This window comes from Mytilus californianus, unplaced genomic scaffold (assembly GCF_021869535.1).
Source record: "Mytilus californianus isolate M0D057914Y unplaced genomic scaffold, xbMytCali1.0.p SCAF_4, whole genome shotgun sequence".
Lineage (NCBI taxonomy): Eukaryota > Metazoa > Mollusca > Bivalvia > Mytilida > Mytilidae > Mytilus > Mytilus californianus.
The window spans coordinates 41,377,337-41,403,098 of record NW_026262690.1 but is presented as its reverse complement, the minus strand read 5'-3'; the positions used below and the strand labels follow the sequence as shown (position 1 = coordinate 41,403,098).

Below are 25,762 nucleotides of genomic sequence, written 5' to 3'. Positions count from 1 at the left end.
GCAGCAAAGTTTTGTCAAAATTGGGATAATCGATCTGATCCCTGTTGGATGTATGAACACATGCAATTTAGGAGCCTGTAATTCAGTGTTTGTCGATTGTTGCTGTATATCATATTTGTTTTTCGTTCATTATTTTGTAGATAATTCAGGCCATTAGTTTTCTCGTTTGAATTGTTTTATATTTGTCATTTCGGGGCCTTTTATAACTGACTATGCGGTATGGGTTTTGCTCATTGTTGAAGGCCGTACGGTGACCTATAGTTATTAACTTCTATGTCATTTGGTCTCTGGTGGAGAGTTGTCTCATTGGCAATTATACCACATCTTCTTATTTTATAAGAACTGTTTTGATGGTATTTGTAGATGACCTACTGTAAAATGTAGGCCACCTAGTCAACTTACATTTTATTTTGGTGGAAGTCAAAATATCTCATCCTTCATTTCATTCGGCACACTTTGTACGATCTACGTGGTTAATTTATTGTAAATGTTTTTTTTTTTCTCAATCTGAAAACTGATGATAATTTTTTTATATGTAATAATATTTTATTCAGATTGCACATGTGTTATAGATACATAAAATACCAACACCCTATATCGGTCTTGTTAACAATAATTAGCATTATTATATACAGTTCATAATCATGGTTAGTAGATATAAGAAGATGTGGTATGAGTGCCAATGAGACAACTCTCCATCCAAGTCATAATTTGTAAAAGTAAACAATTATAGGTCAAAGTACGGCCTTCAACACGAAGCCTTGGCTCACACCGAACAGCAAGCTATAAAGGGCCCCAAAAATGACTAGTGTAAAACCATTCAAAAAAAAAAAAAAAACGGTCTATTCTATATAAAAAACGAGAAACACTTATGAACCACATCAACAAACGACAACCACTGAACAACAAATGCAGCGGGTTTAAACGTTTTAACAGGCGCCAACATTCACCCTTACCTGAAATAATAGTGTAACATCACAACATAGAAAGACACACTATAAAATATCAATTGAAAATCCTTAACTAAATCAAAAGACATATTAACAAAAACAAGTAATCATACACTGAACGAATAAATTTGATCAATGACACAATGTAAATACAAAATTAATAAACAAGGGGGCGAGATGTAATACAAAATCAGAAAGACAACAATGACCTTGGACAAAATGCTGTTAAATAAAAGAACGTACACAGGTAAAAGAATTGAAAATTTATCGTTTAGTACATGTGTGGGTTCGTGGTCTAGTGGTTTAGACTGATGACTACAGTGCTGAAGGTCCCGAGTTCGATTCTGACTCGGTGAGCTAAAAATATCAGTACATCAGAAGGGTGATTATCACCCTCCCACACACATCTCTGGTACCCAGACCGGAGTTTAAACTAGATTGGGTACTTTGGGGTCCTCGGTTGGTCAAATTTGCTCCCGACTTTTACCTGGAGATCAATCTGCTGATATCTCTTCCGTTGAGTAGCCCGGTGGTTCTCTCCAAGTACTTCGGCTTTCCTCCACCAAAATAACAGACTCTGCCCGGTGTCGTAGCACTCCGTTGTGTTTGGGTGGGGATTGTCCTTGTAAATATTGTTGTACATACGTTAGTGACACATCTGCATTAATCTCGATAGGGAGTGTACACGGATTCCACTGTATCCTCGCAGCTCTCGAGGGGTGCTCCGTAAACGGAGGTATCTACGTACATACATAAATATATATTTCACAATATACAATTTACAGAAAAGTTAATAAGTATCTTATTTTAAATTTGTTACAGCATAAATATGCCATATAAGAAACAACATTTTAATATCATATTGTGAATTTTGAGTCGATTTCTTAAAAACAAATTGTTTACATTCAATTATTTCATTATGCTGACAAAGCTCTTTTTCTAATTTAAAAAAAACATCGATTTGTTTTGTTTTTTGTTCAGACATATAACTTTTTTATCATTTATCTTGACTGTATCCATACAAACGAGTATTTATTAATATAATATAATGTCCTTTTCTATTTTTTCCAAGTAACAGTTTTGTTTTATCCCAAAATAATTCCAGATATTTGCATGTTAAAAAGTAATGTTCATGATCTTCAATAACATAACTTATAACATACAGGACTTTTTGCTATTTTCCAGAAGAACATTCGTTGTTTAGATTGTAATATGCAATGTAGAAATTTCCATCTAAGCATTTTCAACTTGTTTCTTGAAATAGAGCATTTTTTCTCTTTTCTTTGGTTGGTCATCTAGACTAATCTGTCTGTCACATTTTGCACACCATATCGTTTCTTACAATATCTGCCCAAAAGCGAAAGATAAATGTCTTTAGACGATAATTTTTGTATTGGTATATGTTTACCTTCCTAATTTGAACTTTAAACTCAGAACTAGTTGCTACTTTTTTTCAAACTGGTTTTTCTTAAGGTAAGTTCATACAACCAATGTTTTTGTATTGCTTTCACTAATTTAAAGTATTCTGAAAACCAATTAGCATGCAAAGACAGTTTATCTAATTACATATTTTAATTAATTTCCCCTTTATAATCAATTATATTATTGACAAATAGAACTTTTTGTCCAAATTTTGAAGATAAGACGTTTACAATTTATTTTGGTTAAAATTGGTTCAGTTCATCTCCAGATTTTGAATTTATCCAGGTTTTGATTATTTTTATATTAAATTCGGATTCATTTTCTTTGAATTTATCAATTAAGTCAATTTTGTCAAAACTCTATTTGAATATTAAAAATTCTTGTCCATATCTATTAAAGTAGAATTTTGGTATTACCTTCAAATTAGGCGACGAGTCTTCTTACCCAATTACTATTTATTTAATTGATTCCATATATTTATCTATATCGATCATCTTGAGCCCACCTGCACAATAATCTTTATTGTATACTGATCTCTTTATTTTTTTCCGTTTTATTATTCCATATAAAGCTATAAATTATTTTTTTTTTATTTTGCCAGATATTCTTTGTCATGCAACATATAAATGATATTTGACCAGAGTTATCTTTCCTATCACTGTTTAGTTTCTAATATTCTTGTCGTTTATTACTTTTTCTGATTTCTTGCATTGCCGTTGTTGATTTAATTTTTTACATTAATTTTTTTTACAGTCTAAAATTAATACCCTACGCTTATTATGGTTCCGTCTGTCCATCTATATTTTCAAGTTTTTCTCTACTCGACGACAAACTTCCGAGCCATATTCCTTCTGTTTTAATATATCCCACGGAACAAAGTTCCGTAGGGTATAATGTTCTTGACCCGTCCGTCTGTCCGTCCGTCCGTCAGTCCGTCAGTCCTATTCTTGTCATCACAACTCCTCTGGAACCGCTTAACAGAATTTCATGAAACTTTGTAGATACTAAGGACATACTATGTAGATGTGCATATCGTTAGGAAATTATGATTCAATTTATTTTCTAGGAGTTTTGCACATTTGAACTTAGAATTTTAGCCTAAATATACTACTGCAACATTTTGTTATCTCAAAAATAAGAAGATGTGGTATGATAACCAATGAGACAACTCTCCACAAGAGACCAAATGACACAGAAATAAACAAATATAGGTCACCGTACGGCCTTCAACAAAGCCCATACCGCATAGTCAGCTATAAAAGGCCTAACGAGAAACTAACGGCCTAATTTATGTACAAAATAATGAACGAAAATCAAATATGTTACACAGCAACAAACGACAACCACTGAATTACAGGCTCCTGACTTGGGACAGGCGCCTACAGAATGTAGCGGGGCTAAACTTGTTTGAAGGCGCCTACAGAATGTGGAGGGGCTAAACTAGTTTGAAGGCGCCAACCCTCCCCTAACCTGGGACAAGGGCGTAACAGTACAACATAAGAACACACTATAAAAATCAGTTGAAAAAGGCTTACCTCATCAGATGGATACAAATAGAAATACATCTAACAAAAATATAGAATGAACGAGTATTTATATATCCACACAACAGAAAGACACTAAGTACAGATCTGAGAGTACTCGCAGTTACTGACAGCTTGTTCAAAGCCAATATTAGCTAATGAAAAAAAATCATGCATGTTAGACTAAAATATCAATCAGTACACATCCAACCTCCAATGGATTTAGTGTAAAGACGCCATAAACGGTTAGAAAAAAACACAACCTTGTGCAATGCCAAGATACAGGTATCGACAGATTGTAGAGCCATGAATGTGCATATGTATATACAAATCATATTTAGTTTGATCTTAATTTACTGATAACAAAATCAATATTAATACCCTTAAAACAATATTCAAAGATCTAATTACAGTGTTGAATTGTTAACCTTTTAGAATAAGTTTATTTAAAGGATCGATAAGTTTACCCGGATCGTTTCCAAATTTCCGGGCTCAGTAAACAACATCTCCGTTAAAATGAGGATGTGCTATCCCGTTTGAAATAAGTTTTCTACAGGTACAACCAAACTTCAAAACCAAATCTTTATATCTATGGAAGAATTTAGTAAAGGTTTGAAGTAATTTGTGTTAACGAAATCCCTGACTTAATAATATACCAGTAATACATAGATTACGTTCATTGAAATCCAAAATGTTACAACAGACACGCGCATAGCGAACGAGTTGTGATATATAAACACCGTAAGATAGTGCAAAAGGCACATCACCGTCCAAAAAATTGAAAATGAACAATAGGGAACGAAAAATCGTCCCTTTTGTCGTAAATTTTAGTATAAGAGTTTCCCGTGTAAAACTGAAATATCTAAATCTAGGAAAGGACAGTTATTACCGTTTATATTTGATTTATTTAAAGTAAGTTCCTTTGGGTAAATTTCGGCAGTATATTTAGAAGAAATATCATCAAGATAACGGGAAGTGTTGTTGATTTTATTAATTAAATGCAATTTAGACGGGTCTTTACTGAGTTTTGTCATAAACTGTGATTCGGCAGTATATTTAGAAAAAATATCATCAAGATAACGGTAAGTGTTGTTGATTTATTAATTAAATGCAATTTAGACGGGTCTTTACTGAGTTTGGTCATAAACCGTGATTCATAACAGTACAAGAACAAGTCTGCTATTAAAGTGGCACAATTGGTGCCCATAGGAATACCTACAGCCTGTCGATAAACTTTATCGATAAACGTACACAAATATCATCAAGGAGAAAATTTACAGCTTCAATCATCTCATCACACCTCCAGTTAGTATATCTAGCATATTTACCTTTCTCATTAGAGAAGCAGGCTTTAAATGAGTTGCAGCAAATATATTTGCATTCGGATTTACCAAACGACCATGTAATTAAATAATGAAACTTTTGTTTGATAAGATTGTGTGGAAGTGTAGTGTAAAGAGTTGAAAAGTCAAAACTGTCCACAAATAATAAGGACATACTATGTAGATGTGCATATCGTCAGGAAATTATGATTCAATTATTTTCTAGGAGTTTTGCCCATTTGAACTAAGATTTTTGGCCTAAATATACTACTGCAACATTTTGTCATCTCAACTCCTCTGAAACCACACAACAGAATTTCATGAAACTTTGTACATAATAAGGACATATTATGTAGATGTGCATATCGTCAGGAAATTATGAATCAATTAATTTTCTTAAAGTTTTGCTCATTTGAACTTAGAATATTGGCCTAAATATACTACTGCAACATTTTGTCATCTCAACTCCTCTGAAACCACACAACAGAATTTCATGAAACCTTGTAGATGATAAGGACATACTATGTAGATTTGCATATCGTCAGGAAATTATGATTCAATTTATTTTCTAGGAGTTATGCCTATTTGAACTTAGAATTTTGGCCTAAATGTACTACTGCAACATTTTGTCATCTCATCTCCTCTGAAACCACCTAACAGAATTTCATGAAACTTTGTAGTTATTGAGGACATAATATGTAGATGTGCATATCTACAAGCATTTTTAATCAGTTGACTTTTGTAGGAGTTATGAGTCTTTGAACTTAGGTATCTGGTGAGATTTTGTTCGCCTACTGACAATGTGGGGGCGTGGGGTATGCGAGTGTACTCAATAAGGTTCTTTCATTCTTATTTAGTTTATGGCCATAGAGTGACCCACAATTTCGATTATATTCAATGTAATTGAAACATTTTGTGTTAACCTTACAAATACAGTAATATCATCGACAAGCTGACTTAAATTAAGAGTATGGTTTTTATTATCTTACTTAATTTGAAATAACACTGAGGATATATTGGGTACTGTTGTAACCACAAAACCGTCCTCTTTTCTCGAATCGCATGTTACCTACCGAATTAGACTTATCACAAGGTTTGTACTTACACGAGCAACACGACGGTGTCACATGTGGAGCAGGATCTGCTTACCCTTCCAGAGCACCAGAGTACACCCCCGGTTTTTAGTGTATGTAATTTGTGTTGGTCAGTCTTCAGTCTTCTATGTTGAGTTTTGTATATAGTTATTTGTCTTTTGGTCGTTTTTCTTTTTTTTCATGTATTAGTATTGTCAGTTGTGTTCGACTTGTGAGTTTGAATATCCCTTTGGTGTCTTTCACCTCACTTACTTTATGTATTTTCGCATAATAAAACTAAATCAATAGTACGAGAAAAGGTCATAGATGAACACTTATTGAGGTTTGAGACTTAACTTAAAGTTGCTAGATTTTAACTTTGTATTGGCTTCTTGAAAAAATCATCAAAGATACCAGCGGCTCTTTTCACAAAAAATCTGAAGAGTAAAAATACTCGTAAGTCATACACATTTCAGTATAACTTACGATCAATTTTAATCGTAAGATTTTTTGTGAAAAGAGTCGCAGGCTTGTAATTATGTACGCCAGACGCGCTTCTACATAAGACCAAGTAGTGACGCTCAAATCAAAACAGTTGGAAGCACAATTCAAATACGAAGTTGAAGAGCATTAAAACCTGAAGTTCCAAACAAATGTGCCAAATAAGGTTAAGGGAACCTATACCTGGGGTAGAAAAGAATTAGCGTTAAGTTTGGAAACATGAAGAAAATGACCAATTGAAAATAACTTTCGAAAGTTTGAGAATAACATAAACTTTGAAAAGTGCTTAATTTGATAATGATACTTCTTTGCAGTTGTATGTGCTATAGTACATTGTGTATTAGTAACAGCACATATTAAAATATAAATACTCGACTCGTCATTATACATGTCTTATTGTTATTCTCGCTCCTGTCTTACATTGAAGGGAGAAAATGTAATTTATTTAATATAACTTTAATGGAAATACTATAATATTTGCTTCGAACTTTTAAAATGTGGCTTCGTGATCATGGTTTGAGGGTCTTACATCTACGATTCTTGGTCTTTTACAACATACCAATTTGAAGTGTAATCAACAAACTACTGTGGAATATATTGTTATTCGTTCTATGTGCATTTAGTGGTACAGGTGAACCACGAATTTAAATGTTCAACGAATTGCAAATTATTTTTACAAGGTTATATAACTTTGGCAAAACCACGAAATTACATATGCAGGTTTTTTGCAATCCATGAAAATAAATGAATTTACAGTAAAAATATCAAAAAAGTGTCGAGTTAGATGAGAAATGATGGGAACGTTACTTCTGAAAATGTAACCTTGCTTTTTGTGTGAATAACCGTCGTTACTTGTGTCTAAAGGGTTTCGGTGATTATGGGGAAAAATAAGACGCAACAGTAGGTTACCGATGTTCAAATCTCATAAATCTATTAAGAAAATACAATCACAATCAAGGTAAAGAAAAAAACTGACGGGATCGCATGGACATCAAAGGGAGAGAGACAGGGTGTGCCAACAGGAGAAAATGATCGGCTAACATGGGATTGATTTCAATGTGTATTTCCCATTATCATATACAATTGGCTATCTGAAATAATGGATACACACACAACGACACACACGCGTGCCCACAAAGAACAATAAGTTTGTTTTCCACAAACCACGTGAAAGAAATAAAAATAAGCCAAAGACTACTTTACAATCAAAACCAAGTACTCGTGTGTTTATGTCAATAGAAACATAGTCCTTGACAGTAAGCAGAAGTGGTGTTCAAGTGATGATACACTGAAATCAGATCTTGAAAAACGACAAACAAAAAAAGCTCATCAAAGATACCAGGCTTATAATTTTGTACAGTAGATGCGCAATTCATTTACAAAAGACTCGTCACTGACGCTCGAATAATAAAAATAAATGATTGAAAGTGATTTAAAATTTATAACACAAAAGACATTATTTAATGGTGCAGCTATACGGTACCTATATTATCATGAATAAAATCTAAGAATCAATTTTGTAATACATTTGCAACAGAACTGCTTCCGCCAAATTATTATCTTATTTGATGTCTTTTCTTATTGATTGCAATTTTTTGATCGTTTGATCATAACTAAAATGTTCATTTACTGAAATTGGACCACATACCTCGTGGTTAACAAATTTACAACTGTCATACTTTTGAATAATATTGTTTGCTTTTCCATTCTCAGCAAACTCGATCAAACTGCTTATGTCTTTTGATTCTATGTTATCCCACTTTGCTATATCAAAAAGAAAATCACCAACTGCTTCATAATTGCCAAAGTATGCAGCAAAATCTAATGCCGACATATTTACCTCCTGGTTCCGACTAAGAATACTGTTTTTTCCAGAAAAGGTAATGTAGTTGCTAGCTGAATGACGAAGCGTCTTCGAAATTCGCACTATTAATGGATTTTCTCTATGGTACCACCAAAGAATACAGTAATGTAAAATAGTATTTCCATGCTCATCAACAACAGTCTTTAAAATTCCCTCTAACGAACTGTAGTGACCCTTTTTCAAGAAACATTTATCTATTTCAGAAAGAAGCTTCATTTTGTCTGATATTTGAAAAACAATAATCGACCATGCCAAAGCAAAGTCAGTTGGAGTATAAATAACTAAATCAAGACTTGAACAATTCAATGTTAACCTTTTTATCACCAAAATCATCAGTTTTACTCGGTTTTCTGTAGTCAAATCTTTCAAACGTTTGTCTAAATATGTCATCGTTTTTTGCAAGACGGTTGAAAATCTATAACTTTCAATATATTCGCATATTAGTTCAGATTTTTGCTCACTATGCAAACAAGCCTCTGCAAAACGCTTAGCTATTATATCAAATCCACATCTCAGTTTGTTCTTGTCTACAATTAGAACAGTTTCCTCCTCATTTATCTTCACGTATGTTGAAGGTCTTAAAACATCAAGAAGAGCTTTTAAGTCGCAATTTTGTAAGACTAGTTTTAGACATTCAACATCTATATAAGCATATGACAATAAGACTGCCTGATAGATAACAGGACGAAGAAAATAGTCTCCACTTTCATTACATTGTAAATAAGGCAAATGCATACTTTGGCAAGCGCTTTTTATGGACGATTCTTCCGAGCATTTCTGTTTAAAAACATACCTGCATATTCCGTTGATTTTTTTCGTATCTATATCGTTAAGTTGTAATCCATTGTCGGGGTTTATGAGGATATATACTAAAGTACAATATTTGACTCTGTCTGTTATATTGTTCCTACCTTTGGTGCGAAGTTCGTTGATTTTGTCAATTAAACCTTGCTGTGGTAGTCTAAAAAATCTGGAACCAAGTTCAAAATAGCTGTCTGTGCTACAGAAAGCTGCACATTGAATTGGAAAGGCAGCCACTGTTTGTGCAGTTATTATTTTCTTGATTTCTGTTTCATTTAATTCCCTTTTATTTAAATCTAAGTGAAACAGTAAAATCTTTTCTCTGTCTTCTCTACTGAATGAATCGTCTAGGTCAAGGTTTACAATGTTAGATTCGGTCCAAATTCCAGCCGACTTTAATTTTTCACATTCTGTACTATTAGCTGAATTTACAGTGACTATCGCTTTACACTTGCTTGCCATTTGAATATTTTTTATAGCATTAATAATGCTTTGAGGCCATATTTTTTCTTCCGCACACACGTCAAACCATTCTTCCAAAACAATAACGTATTTTGTAAAAAAATCTTTAATGGCGTTGAGGAGATGAACGTTTGTGTTATCCAGTACTAGAACAGTGTAGTTATTATTTCTGTACATTGTTGATAATTGCATGGCCAAAGAGGTTTTCCCTGAACCGTGTTCTCCTTTTATAATTAAAATATTATTATTTTTAAATGCAATCTTAGCTTGTTTAAAAGCCTCTGTGTCCGTTACACATTGTAAAATGCTTGTATCTGAAAAAATAATATCAAATTCACGACCAAATTCATGACAATTAATTTTAATATATGTAAATGAAAAACTTCAAAAATATTAATTTTTGCTAACTAGTATAGTATTAAAAGAAAATGTGGTCAGTACAATAATATAAAATATCCTTTTCCAATCTCTTAGACAAGTTAACGACGATTAATTCTGTGAAACTGACATTATCAAGATGCTTGATTTCTTGATTGACAACATATTTGTTACGTTTGGAGGACGTGTTTTTCAACAGACTGTCGGAATTCCAATGGGAACCAATTGTGCCCCTCTTCTTGCCGACTTGTTTCTTTATTATTATGAGGCTGACTTCATACAGGAACGTCTTAGGAAGAAAGATAAGAAGTTAGCAATATCCTTGAACTCTACGTTCCGCTATATAGATGATGTTCTCTCACTAAATAATACAAAATTTGGTGACTACAATGTATGTTGAACGAATTTATCCCATCGAACTAGAGATAAAGGATACTACAGATACAGTTAAGTCTGCCTCATATCTTGACTTACATCTAGAAATTGACAATAAGGGTCGGTTGAAAACAAAACTTTACAACAAAAGAGATGATTTCAGCTTCCCAATTGGGAACTTTCCATTTCTATGTAGCAACATTCCAGCTGCATACGGAGTATATATCTCCCAATTGATACGATATTCCCGGGCTTGTGTTTCCTATCATGATTTCCTTGATAGAGGATTGCTGCTCACAAGGAAGCTATTAAACCAAGAGTTCCAAATGGGGAAGTTGAAATCATCCCTTCGTAAATTTTACGGACGCCATCACGAGTTGGTTGACCGTTATGGAATAACCGTTTCACAGATGATATCGGATATGTTCCTTATGTCGTAACTACAATACCCTCCCTTTTCACGAATATAACTTACCGAATTAGACTATTTACCGGATTTGTAATAACATAAGCAACACGACGGGTGCCACATGTGGAGCAGGATCTGCTTACCCTTCCGGAGAATCCTGAGATCACCCCCAGTTTTTGGTGGGGTTCGTGTTGCTTAGTCTTTGGTTTTCTATGTTGTGTCATCTGTACTATTATTTGTCTGTTTGTCTTTTTATTTTTGGCTATGGCGTTGTCAGTTTGTTTTCAATCTATGAGTTTGACTGTCCCTCTGGTATCTTTTTGAATCATTGGCTGGCAGTAAAGTACGATAATTTCCTTTGTTTTGAATAACACAAAACACATATTTAATCTAAAACCATTCCCCCATCTTAATTTGTAATAAACAAAAAATGAACTGTGTTTCATGTTGAATATTGTTACCATGGTGATTGGTACTTGTAAAACCGTGCACAAAATTTACAACAACTGGATAAAAGCAATGTGAAATATATTGCCTTACCTATTATCTGGGACAGATCAAATTTCTCCTCAACTGCAAAAACTAATACCCCAAACCATACTGAAACATTAGCAAGTGAGTTATAAATTTAGATTGTCAAGAATTTCGTCTGGTTATACGAAAAAAAAAACACACAAAGAGAATTTTTTTTATTATTATTTATCCCCTAATCTTTCGTAATTTGTAGCAAACAAACTCAAGGATATTTTTTTCGGAAATTGATCTCTAATCGCTCTCTGATTTTTCACATATTCAACTTGTGAAGAAGAAAACATTAAAACTTCGGCGATGATTGTCATTTGGCTACTGTCTGCAACTGTACAGGAAAATATAATAGAATTGGTTATTCCTGTTATTAAGCAAAACATTTTGCTACACAAAAAAATGTTTGTAATAAAGTATTGGTAGTCGTATTTTTGTTTATATATATATATAGCAAGTGCAATTATTAAAAGAATAAAAATAAAATACAGTATAATCCAGAATCATACTTTCGTACTTTATTTGGCCTTTTAATTATTTTTTTGATTCGAGTGTCACTGATTAATCTTTTGTAGACGACACTAGCGTGTCTGCCGTACACTATTTTAATCCTGGTATCTGTGATGAGTTTATTTCCATAATTTTATTAATATCATGGATTCTACTAGAAATTCTGGACATTCTAATTTTTACTCGTAATAATAAGTATTCTGATTTTTACTGGATTTCGGTTAGTGAAAATCAGAATTTCATTTTCTATTAGTAGTTTTGGAGTTCCAATTTGTATTAAGAGGATCATGGATCCTACTGAATCAAAATTCGAACTGTAACATAATAAACAAATACCAAAATTGACTGTATTATTTGGAATATGACTCAACTTACCACTAAAGGTAGCAATCATAACAACGATTGCACCAAATAATACTCTTCCAACAAGAAATCTATCAACTACAAAATAATTAAAAAAAATAATGGTACTATAACATAATTACATTACAATAAAACGATAAAGAGATTCATAATCACCAACTTAAATGGTAATATATTATAAAAAGAAGCGAAAGATACCAATGAATATTCAAAACTCACAAGTCCAACAAACACTATTTAGAAAAGTAAAGACTTCAGCAATACAAACTCCACAAAAATACCGGTGATGACCTAAGGTAAGGGTAAGCAGTTCCTGTTCCACACAAGTCACCCGTTGCGTATGCAAGTACAAATCCGGTGATGTCATAATCTAAGATTGGATTGAGGTTAACACAATTGGAACATTCCGAGGTCACCTGTGACATATATATATTCAACAAACTTGTAATGGTGTCCGTAATACTTTCGAAGGGATAACTTCAACTTTACCACATGTAACCCTTGTTTCAATGCTTTCCTGTAAGCTGCAACCTTTTACTGAGGAAATCATGATAGGAAACGCAAAAACTGGAACATCGCATCAATCAACTAGAAAATATATACTCCATATGCAGGCGCTGCTAGAATGTTGCCGCATAGAAATGGGAAGTTCACAATTGGGAAGCTGAAATCGTCCCTTTTTCGTAATGATTTCATCTCCTTCGACTCCTATTATCAATTTCTAAATGCACTTCAACATTTTGAAGATTTAAGGCAGACTTTAGATTAATATGGTAACCAAACTATATATTATTTAGTAATATGCCATCATCTATACTGCGGATCGTGCAGTTTTGTTTATTCTTCCTAAAAAGCTCCTGTATGAAAGTCTGCCTCAAATGAATAAAAGAACAAGTCAGCAAATCGAGAAACACATTTGGTTGATATAGGAATGCCAATTAATTTTTTTTAAAGAATGTGTCTTTCAAATTAAGACATAGGTTGTCAATAAAAAAAATCAAGCATCTTGGTGATGTCAGCTTCACAGAATTTCGTGTTTGAATCAGAGTTGTAATTTACAGAACGTGATTTACCCTTGTTGCCCATTCTTTTTTTATGGGACAAAATTGGACTAATTCTAAAAGAGCGATTTTGTCGGATTTTCCGGAAAACGTGTGGCTTTAACTGAAAGTGATATAGTTAGAATGTGTAGGTCGTTCTCACGCATGCATATAAGCTCTTACAAGGCTTAGCATAAACTTTTATATATTATGTCGTCACGTGACAATGCAGCAATGTTATCTTTTTCATGTCAATCAACGTCAATTTATCAATGAAATTCATCCGACATCATTTATACAGCAAAATAACTATCGCAACGTTTTGATCGCTTAAAAAATAAAATTTTCAAACATAAGTTCATAGTTAACGCCCGCAACAAACCCCCCCCCCCCCCCCCCCCCCCCCCCCCCCAAAAAAACCAACAACAACATATTGTTAAGAAAAATAGCCAATAAAAGAATGATGGCATTTGATTTTTTAATACATACTTCATCATTTCGAATATCAACTCGCCCTATCAAATTCGCTTAATATTCTTGCTTATATCAACAACAAAAAATATGCCACTATGCTATATATAACACAATCGTCTTGTCTGTTTTTACAAGATAATCTTCTGCATGATGCAAAGGGCGAAGGTATCCAATAACAATATCATTCACAACTAATTTTGAATTAGATTAACAGATGTGTGTACTTGTATCTGATTTAGATCAAATGTGTACGAAATGAGGACGTAATTTAAGCAGAGCTATTTAAGTCACAACGCAAATTTTAATACGTTCACTAGGGCAATGTGTTGCACGTAATTCGTGCACTCTCGGGAGCAACGTGTGTTACAACTTCGGAACGTGCTTTGTGTTCAAAACCTGTAAACTCTATCAATTAGTAATGAAATTCTCTGAATCACATATAGCCAATAATTTCGGTTGAAATTGAAGCATTTAGTCATAGACACAGTACAACGTAAACTATGTTTGGCAGAAATGACAACTATGAAATAACTGATGAGAGATTTTCATCACCAACAGGCTCTGAATATAAGAATTCTCTTACACACGCAATACATTTTTGTCTGATATAATTTAAAGATTGCCTCGTGTTTGAATCCTGCATTTGAATATTCAAATTTAGGCATATTCTATTTTATTGGTTAAAACATATTTTTGGGTTCTTTGAACAGACAAGTTAAGGGATATCATTTACCCGTTTCACAGATGATAGTGGATATGTTCCTAATGTCGTAACTACAATCCCGTCACCCTTTTCACGAATGTGACCTACCGAATTAGACTTGTTACCGGGTTTGTACTAACATGAGCAACACGACGGGTGTCACATGTGGAGAAGGATCTGCTTACCCTTCCGGAGCACCTGAGATCACCCCCAGTTTTTGGTGGGGTTCGTGTTGCTTAGTCTTTAGTTTTCTATGTAGTGTTTTGTGTGCTATTTATTGTTTGTCTGTTGTCTTTCTTTTTTAACCATGGCGTTGTCAGTTTATTTTCGATTTATGAGTTTGAATGTCCCTCTGGTATCTTTCGCCCCTCTTTTACATGTATTCTGTTTGAACAACGTTGACAACTTCAAACGAGCGAATAGTTGCAACGCGTCGCTCTAACAAAAACGACAAAACTGTTACACGTCGTTCTAGAGTGTTACACGTTGTTTTTGTTAGCATGAATTAACTGTCACGCATCGATTGCTCTGGGAATTGCGAATCGACAGCAACGCATTGCTCTAGCGAACGTGTCAAAAATTGCATTGCAACTCGAATGGCAATGGAAAGTCATTTGTCAACTTACTTGGTTGCCTAATTATGTTATTGTTGTAGCTATTTGATGTCAGTTCAACGTTCGTGTGATTCCTATGAACAGTACCGTCTTCACTTTAAATAGATATAATACATAAAATTCATTTAGATTAAAAAGTTATTTAACATAAAAAGAAGGGAGAAAACAACATATAAACCATAAAAACATTAAAAAAAACTTAAGGAAACAATGAAACAAATACATTGTTAATTTTGATATGTAGGTTCAGTTTAAATTTAATTTTAAGATAAATACGAAGAAGGTACATATGAATGATACTTTCTTTTGGCCTCTTATTTTTGTTTTAATCTGTGAAATATTTGCACCCGTTACATTTTCCCAAAAAAAATGTCAGACATCAGCATTTATATTTTTGAGTTCTGTCTTACATATTTGCATAAGGCTATCAAACTTCATACCTGTAAATGCAAAACTACAACACCAAAATATCCTTACTTTGAGACCTTTCTTACATTTAAGTGTTAGCCGAGGAATTATCCGAAATGATATATTTATTTTGTTAATGGGTGTAAAATGTGGGCAAAGCCGTTACGGGCGTAAATTTTTATATGATTTGTTGGAAAAAACTGTGTTGAAAATCATCTTTTGTGGATTAAATGTAAATTTGCATGACAACATAGTGACATCAAATCATTATAGAAACAAGAATGTATAATTCGAACAAACTGAAACTGGAATAGTTATTATGATTTTTACTGTCTTTCCGTTCGTTTATATTATTTACTCCCCCCTAAATCTTATCGCGGCTTTGTATCGTTGCAAAAGAATAGACTCAACGATATTTACTTGTTTTTAGTTGACGACATAATGATTTAATCTAAACAGTTTTTAAGGTTAACTTGAAAAACTTCAAAAGGAATATTGTAGAAACCATTGTCAGACCATGTGGAAACATATGTTATTTTTTCCATATATAGTTTGAAATATCAGTCGCCCAACATTTTTTTTTCTTCAGTTTTTTACTCTACTAATACTCGCCACTGCTTAGCTTGCTTCTACAAACAATTTCGCAACGTGAATGGTGATTATTATTTTTACATTATTAATCTTGGAATTGAAGCTTTGTTTTGTAATTTTATTGGGGTATGAAAGCGTTGACCGAATCATATTGTGCATGAAGTGCTCGCGCTTTAACTAAACCTGTGCGGCATTCAATTCTTATAATTACATATTTATGGTTTGACCATGAAATTACGAGTTATATCAAAGTTCTCGTTTGTTTTCCTTGGCAATGTTGTGACATTCAAGGGAAAAATGTGCTATCATGCATGTTGTATTTAAGGTAGATGAGGTGTCTAAATTATAATCCATAGATTTTTTTAATAATTTGCCAAAATGTAGTTTATATCATGCTTTTTTTAAAAAAAATAATAAAAAGAATGGGTTATGGGGCTTATTTTCACGCTACAGGTTGTGCAAAATTGACAGATTTTGTATAGATTATGCATGGAAAACCCAATTTTCTGCCATAAAACGAAAACTACACCATAGAATTTTGAAATAAAATATGAGAAGATAGCTCTAATATTATGCTTTCAGATAAGAAAAAGAAAAAAATGCGCTCACGGGACCCGTTTTCTTGCTACATAATAAAATAGGTAAATTCCTAACACATTCTATTGTAAAAGTAACTTTATCTGAATTATCTGCCCTTACATTTGAGTTGCCTCCCCTTATGTGGCAAAGTTAGAAAAAATTGAATCAAACAAAAGTATTCTGTTTTTTGTAAAATACAACCATAAATATGATAAAACATGTCATTTTCTATATTAAAATGAAAATTCTTACACATGAATTACCTACTACTCTCAAAATTTGCACATTTTCTTAAAGATCTAGACCGATTGTTTTCTGGTATTTCAAAATCCAAGATGGAGGAAGACACCCTATCTACCTTAATTGTGAAATAAATTTTAATTTTGAAATGCCTCTCGATTGTTGTCAGCAAATCAAAAGTATGGATTTTTGTGAATAAATGTGCAACAATAATGATGAGTCATGAAAGATCTATAGGAAACAATGGAAACATTTGTAGATGATGATTTTTGTCGTGAATTTAATGTAATTAAAATATCAATGTGGCATATTTTGCCAGATAAGCAACTCGGGATCTTTGAAACCTCTATAGTGTTTTTTTGCTAATTGAATAATAATGAGGAGGTGTAGTAGATTGCCAATCAGAAAAGTGTCCACCAGTGACCAAAAGATAATTTGACATGTGTCATTTTTAACTTTAATGAGTTGCAATTGACTTACTGTACGACTTTATCACTGGTTTAATGCGCATAACTACAATAACAATTATTGTTAATGCCAAGAGTATCAGGACGTAATTTGGGTGTAACAGCTACCAAGGCACATGTTAACTTAAAACCCAGTCCGCAATCATGTATATTAAATAATTGATATTGATTAATGTGCAGTAACAGTGATTACATGTACATGTTAACAGTGATTTGGTTTGTTTTATCAAAATTATTTCAATCATAAAATAAGGCCTCAACAAGTTTTGTTATGTTTCTACTACATTGTGCATATTTTTAGATTTGATTCTTGTAATTTTTGCTATTTATGCAAACGTAAGTGACAGCAAATGACAAAAATAGTAGTAATAATCTCAAACGATTGAAAGGGAGGTTATAGCTTGACCAATATGCTTGTTATTGCACTGGGTTACAATTCATGTCTTGGATACTGTAGTATCAATAGCTATCATGATTGCATGGAAGCATTTAGATCAGCAAATATGCATGGTTAAAATTGCAAATGATTTTCGATAATTTATATAATTAATTGCACCCTAGACCGAAAGTCGCACAAGGTTGAAATATAAATTTTGTTTTGGAAAAGTATACGTAATTTGGCGATATTTCGGGTTTTTATGAAATTTTGTATATTTTTATAATTCGTTGAACTGCATTTAGATATCGAAAAATGATATATCTAACATTAATACTTCCAGAGATACAGTTAATTAAAAATGTGTGATATAAGTATTTAAATGTATAGAATGTATGCTATGGTTTAAACATTTATGTTTGAACAAAATACAACTATTAGGGGTTACTGGATACTTTTCCATATACGTACATGTATATAAAAAGGAAAACATGTGGTAAGATTATCAATGAGACAACTACCTAGCAGAGAAAAAATGAAGTAGTAGTGAGTGGTTATGACAAACTTACAGTGTCATATTTATGATTTCAATACAATGTAACTATACCTTGATCTTACTAGTCGTGGACATTGATATTGTCTAATCACGTCGGATTTGATAACTTCGCAATTATAGTCTGAAAAAAATAATCCTTTTGTCATTGTAATTTATTTACATCTGCACTCGTGTTCAGTTAACTGTTCTTTAAAAGAGCAGTATGTGCATGATGAGTGTTGAGAGGCGAAAGATACCAAAAGGACATTCAAACTAATAAGACTAAAATAAACTGACAACGCCATGTGACAATAATAATGAAATGAATTTAACTAAAATAACCATCTTGCAATCTCAATGGTTAAAATTAAATTCCTGGTATCTATGATGAATGAACTTGAATTGTCGTTGATGATATTACTGGATGAAGAAAACGTCAGTTAAATTGTCATGACAAACTATTGCCAATATTGTTACTGACAGCGGCATCATATTCTGTAAACTGATATTGTAGAGTTCAGGGGCGGATCCAGGATTTTTGAAAGAGAGAGTGTAATTCCAAATAAGTGAAGACATAGAAAAACATTTTTGATGATTTAACATTAAAAATGAATGTATATCGTGAGAAAACATCCTTAAAAAAATTGGCGATCAAACGGGGGCGTACGACCTCTACATCTCCTGGATCCGCCATTGGACTTAACCCAAGTAGTTTGGTTCATTGCACGATTTGTTCGATGAAACGCATTCTTGTAGGAAATGAAGATTACACGTTACATAACGTTGTGTGTCCGAGGTGCTATTCATCAGGAACGCTCAAACCCGAATGCCAAGGATGTATAAATACCTGAAAACATAAGCAGCTATATGACCACAAATAGAATAGAACAATTAGTCAAAGGTCAACCTTTAATAATAAGCATGAATCTTTATTCAACGCCAACATGGACGAAAGAAAAAACACTTATGAATTTCATGTGTCCAAAGCAATTTTCTAGATTTACTTTCAACAGGAATGCTCTAACCCAAACATTTGAAAGCCAGAGATGTACAAATATGTAGAAACAGCCGGTTAACAAAAGATAATCTACAAAAATTAAAAGAGGCTTAGATAAATAATTATAATAAATTTTCTTGGACTTTCTAGGCAATAAAATGAACACAAGAGGAATGAAGTTTCCATTATACAGTATACAAAACACAACATAGAAAACTAAAGACTGAAGAACACGAACCCCATCAAAAACCGGGGTTGATCTCATGTGCTCTGAAAGGGTAAGCACATCCTGCTTCACGTGTGCCAGCCGTATAATAAGCTCAGACGTATAAACGTCATTTGATATATTTTACGTTTTTAAGGTCCAAGTGATGTCAAACTACGGAAGCCGATAAGGGTCATTCGAAAAAAAAACCCAATTATGTCGACTATGTTATAATTACGACATCGCTATTCCGTAATAACGACATAGCTATGTCGAAATGCGACATCCTTATGTCGTAATAACGACATCGCTATGTCGTAATAACGACATCACTATGTCGTAATTACGAGATGGTTTTATCGTAACCGCGTACGATATGACTTTGTCACATGCATACTGATTTCCGCAAATGGCAGGCAGTACTATGAAAGTGATGCACAAGTTAAAAAAACATTTAGAAAAAAATAATAATAATATTAATAATTATTTGTATTAGTATTATAACTATTGAACAGCAGTATACTACTGTTGCCTTTATTTATATTATTATAATAATTATTATTATTATTTTATTATTATTATTATTCGATATACTATTTTTATTTTTATTATTATTATTATTATTATTATTATTATTATTATTCGATTATTATTACTATTAAATGGAGGTGTGTCAATAATCATTCATTGCAAGAACGTGTACTGGTTGCCATTTCCGGAAGTCAATATACATGTGACAACGTCATAACTCGCACACAATAACTAAAAAATCTATCTCGTAATTACGACATATTATGTCGAAATAACGTTATTACGACATAACGATGTTGTTATTTAGACATAAGATTGTCATAATTACGACATATCGATGTCGTAATTACGACATATCGATGTGGTTATTACGACATAAGGATGTCGTTATTATGACATAATATGTCGTTATTACGACATGGCGAAAATTATTTTTTTCGAATGACCCTTATCGGCTTCCGTATCAAACATTACTATACATATTAGAATTAGACAAAAAAAAATTGATATTCTCAAGTGTTTTTTAATTTCTTTTGTTTTTGATTTTCTTGTATGTTTGTAAGCTGTTAAATTATTTTGTGCTTTTTCGATTCGATACTCTCAATTAATTTGCCTTTTCTTACATATAATATCTGGATTATACAAACATTTTAAATTATTTTCACTTTCTCAACATTATAGAAAATACAGTTTTTTATTACTGCACAAATAGCAACTATTGGCACATTTTTTTCAAAAAACGTTATTTTGTAGATGCAGTTTAGTTTACCTTTCAAAACGCTATTTATAGAACCTCTAAATACGTGTTATTCTGTTATTACAGCGAATGAAAAAGTCAAACTGGAAGTACAGTATAATAAAAAAATAGTCAATAACTTTAGTAACATTTTAAATTTACTAGACATGAATATGTTTAAAATATTCAAAATGTTGTGTACCTGGTGATAAAGCATGATCTTCATTACAGAATTTGAGGTAGCATGAACAATCTTCTTCATTTGGTTTGCAGTTACAAGGATCTTCTGGACGTATTAAATAAGAATATCCCTTTCTGTAATCACATCTGCAAGTAATATCTGTTGTTGTTGTTCCACTTCCACTTAATAAATGTTGACCCTCCGCGGTACAATTTGTTTTTTGGTAAATACATCTGTTTTCTTCATTTGTCCAATATGCAAATGGCTGGAATCTGCTTCCCGGGCATCGTTTTGCATTTAAAGCTTTTTGAAAAACCACATAACTTCCTATAACAAATAATGTAGATTTAGATTTCAATATATGCTTCTTCAGAGGAAGGTACTTTTGATACAAATCAGACACAAGTACAACTCTAAAAAAAAGTATGATTGTAATTATCGAATATTTGCTTGGAGCTTTAGCTATTAGCGCCAGCAAGTAATTGGCAAGATTGCTCACTTCATGTCACGTAATTTAATCGTCTCTGGGCTTTTCAGAAAAAATCTGAACAACTATTTGCCAAGCATTGGATCTTGGTCCAATTCTCTGATTTCGCATCACTGTCGAGCATTTAGACAGATTTGACCAGACATGCATTCATGGATATACAACTATTTTATATTTATCAAAAAATAATGACATAATCATAAGTGTTTAACCCTTGTCCATATTATGAGACATGAAGTTAGACAAGATTTGACCAGAAGTTAGACAAGATTTGACCAGATATTCTTCTTTCGTCCCAGTAAATGACATTTAACATTTTTGAACAACTATTTTCTATTAGGTATTGACTTCAATATAATGAAAGAAACTTTCTGCATTTAAGATTGACGATGGGGCGTTAAAATGGAACTACATAACACAACACTGAACCTGTAACCTCGACAAAATGGAAATTGAGATCTTATATAATAGGACTACTGCAATACTAGCTTCTGAATGAGGTAGGACATGTATATAAAGAATAATGCACGGTTAAAAAAAATTAATGAGCGCCTTACCTTCTCACTTGACCTCGGACAGTGGTTTAACAACTATACAAACTGAAAAAATTAGTTGGAATGGGCTTTACTCATCTGATCGTCATGAAACACAAAAAAAAACTAACAATAAAAGAACAGAGTTCCAATGTCCCCCACGATGCACATATTTTATATTTTCAAGGGGCATAACTCTTTTAAAAAAAGTCGATCGTCCATCATTATAGAACTTGTCCGAGATATTGCTGATATTAACCTATAGTATAAGTTTTATATTAATCTAGCAAGAATTGTACCCGTGAGAGCGCTAACGAGACCATTTTCCATAAATTTAATATTTCCAAGGGGCATTACTCTTTCAAAAAAGTCGATCGGCCACCAATATAGAACTTGTCCGAGATATTGCTGATATTAACCTATGGTATATGTTTAATAAAAATCTGGCAAGAATTGTACCCGTGAGAGCGCTAACGAGGCCATTTTCCATAGATTTAATATTTCCAAGGGGCATACCTCTTTTAAAAGAAGTCGATCGGCCACCATTATAGAACTTGTCCGAGGTATTGCTGATATTAACCTATAGAATAAGTTTTATAAAAATCTGGCAACAATTGTAACTGTGAGAGCGCTTACAAAATCGGACGGACGGACGGACACACGGACGCAGGGACGGACGGACGGACGCCCGGTATTTCCAAGTCCCCGGCAACGCGCTATGCGATGGACAAAAAAAAAGACACAAAGCACCGACCTAAGAGACTAGCAGCTCAATACAACTAACAAAAGACAGACTAAAATATCAAACAGTACATAAACAGTCTGATCCGAAAAGAATGACCTTGTGCAATGCCAAAATTGTGTATCGATATGATATGGCCAAAAAGACTTAGTGTTCATTACTGTATAACTCTACCTTTTAATATGAGCTATGTTTAAATTATTGAAAACTAAATCAATGTTAGTAAGTATAACTCTTGATTTTTATATAGCATAGAATCGACCATCTTATAGCTGGAACTACTCGAAATGTTTTTTTATTTCTCTTCTTCGTTGAAAACTTTGGTACTTGATTTTTGTAATATTTTTATAAATTTGTTCAAGATCATTCTAGACTTCGAAAATCAACAAGATTTATATATTATATGTTTTGCATTATATATATAATGGCATATGGCATTACAATCGTTTTTTAATCGTAAATGTTACAATTTCTATGTATAACACACATTCTTACAATATAAATACATACAATCATAATAAGATAGACAGAAAAAAAATAAACAAAGAATAATTCGAACAACTCTTCCAAACTATTATTGTAACGAATCACAAACCGCCATTTCTCATTTTCAATTCACGAAATAAATATTTTCCAATGTTACACTTTGCATTAAAAAAAGAACACTTGTTATAATTATTACGCAGATGGCATTTTCCAAAAATAAGGTTGATGAATTTCGTAATTTTAAATGATTGTTCATTTCGTCCTCTAGTTCATCAGTTCATATTTTGAACATTTTACAATCTCTGTTAACGTATTAATAATTGCCTTGCTCGATGGCAAGACTGCGAGAAGATATGCATGGACATTTCTTTTTAATGATTTTATGTAATCTATGTTGACCTAAAGATGCATTTTATGGTTTGATTGAGTTGTTTATCTTATATGTCATACAGACGTCTACTAGCTGTTTTGAATTTTACTAATTTCAACTAAAATATGGCCGTGTTATATCTATATAAAACGAGAATTGAAGGAAATAATTTTATGAACCTTACATCTTGTGACTTATAAATAATAGGCGGAATAAATGTTGTGGAGACACAACAAGCTTTTTTTCAACATTTTTAATTTACTATGTGAAGCTACTACAACAGTTTTTTGCTTCCCTGTTCCTTATCAATTATTAATTTTTGTTTGTTAAGGTGTAATACCACCATTGATTTTCCCCTATTAGTCTTTGTTAAATTTGCACTTTTCAAAAAATTGTACAGAATTTATCTTTGTTTCAAATAAAGAAATACTTGGCATGAGTAAAGTTTGATCCTGTCCAGTACTATAGAAAAAATTTCACATAACATTTCATTGCATATAAGAAAATAACCATCACTGGAAGTTAACCAATCAAATTTTCCCCCTTTTTTAACCTGTATACAAGCTTTAGTAACCATGTAACCTCAAGTTTCCAAAATATTCTATAGAAACCCCAAATAAAAAAATAATGGTGCTTTGAAATACCCAAGATATATGTTTATGACCCAGAAATGTTTTACTGCAATGAAATGTAGGATCAATTACCTACAACTGTCAAATTCAAGGGAATATTTTTTTTCGACCTATTTTCGTATGCAACCGGATGTGACGTACTATGATTTGGTGGTATTACACCTAAAGAAGACTTTTTTGTTAAATAAACTTAATGTGACTTTTTTCCTTTGTTATACTGGTTATTTCAAGCATTCCTGTCAAGTTTTGTCATAATCAGTTCAATAGTTTGAGAAAAATCTAGTATAATGTAAGACGACATCTGCAGCGATTCGAGCTAAATTTCTTCGAAAAATCCAAACCAAGCCGCATCATGATAGAATATAGTGTGGACCAATAAATGATCAAATATTTATCTCATCTGCCTACAAACAGTTGAATATGATACAAAAGATGACTTTAGGATGATAAATACTACCAATGGACCTCTTTGTCTTCCTTATAAGGTCTCTTTTGGTCCATTTATACCTCTCATTTCCTCAAAATTTCTACTTTATAGGCCAATAAATAAAAATTTTGGGGTAACTTTCACTCATTTATGATAGAAATGTTATAATAAATGATTAATTGAAGTATTTAAGCTGAATGAACTATCCGTATAAAAGTTTACTGTCTCCAAGGAGGTTTCAATAAGTCCTTACGTAAAACTTAAATTTACGCCGCGTTCAAGAGAGGGACATAAAAAGCTTCTCTTTTGGTGAATAATTTGTTGTTACTGCTTTAAAAATAATTTCATTTACTTAAAACTATATATTTATTAAAGTATTTCTTAGGAAAAATTTTCTAGTATAGCAGAATATAAGAAAAAAGGAGAAAAAGCTCCCCAAAACTCTAAGTATGGCTTATTCTGTCAACTAATATTCATGGTAAAGTCCTATTTCAAGGAAATTTTCTCATAAAATGTGTTTTGGAGACTCAATCCACTCAGAATATTTCATTATTAGTAATATTTCACTTAAATAGCAAGAAATTTTAACACATGAGAGTACTCACAAGGTCAAAGGTGCATGTTCAGCTTCCCATATTAGGTGTAATACCACCATTGATTTTCCCCTATTAGTCTTTGTTAAATTTGCACTTTTCAAAAAATTGTACAGAATTTATCTTTGTTTCAAATAAAGAAATACTTGGCATGAGTAAAGTTTGATCCTGTCCAGTACTATAGAAAAAATTTCACATAACATTTCATTGCATATAAGAAAATAACCATCACTGGAAGTTAACCAATCAAATTTTCCCCCTTTTTTAACCTGTATACAAGCTTTAGTAACCATGTAACCTCAAGTTTCCAAAATATTCTATAGAAACCCCAAATAAAAAA

At 32.5% G+C, this 25,762-nt stretch overlaps 1 protein-coding gene across 4 annotated transcripts in view; it reads right to left on the bottom strand.

The window, feature by feature from the left end:
- Window positions 1-25,762, bottom strand: part of LOC127738063 (uncharacterized) — a 258,109-nt gene that overhangs the window by 216,259 nt on the left and 16,088 nt on the right. For 2 of the 4 annotated variants that reach the window (XM_052249142.1, XM_052249143.1), the window contains 6 exons: window positions 21,174-21,479; window positions 18,575-18,644; window positions 15,319-15,401; window positions 12,488-12,553; window positions 11,621-11,680; window positions 8,213-10,232 (listed from right to left, as the gene is read on the bottom strand). In XM_052249142.1, coding sequence (XP_052105102.1) covers window positions 8,353-10,232; window positions 11,621-11,680; window positions 12,488-12,553; window positions 15,319-15,401; window positions 18,575-18,644; window positions 21,174-21,479 — 2,465 coding nt within the window. In that variant the 3' untranslated portion in view covers window positions 8,213-8,352. Of the gene's footprint in view, window positions 1-8,212; window positions 10,233-11,620; window positions 11,681-12,487; window positions 12,554-15,318; window positions 15,402-15,422; window positions 15,747-18,574; window positions 18,645-21,173; window positions 21,480-25,762 lie in introns of those variants that run through there. The other 2 variants (XM_052249144.1, XM_052249145.1) reach the window with 2 other exon arrangements.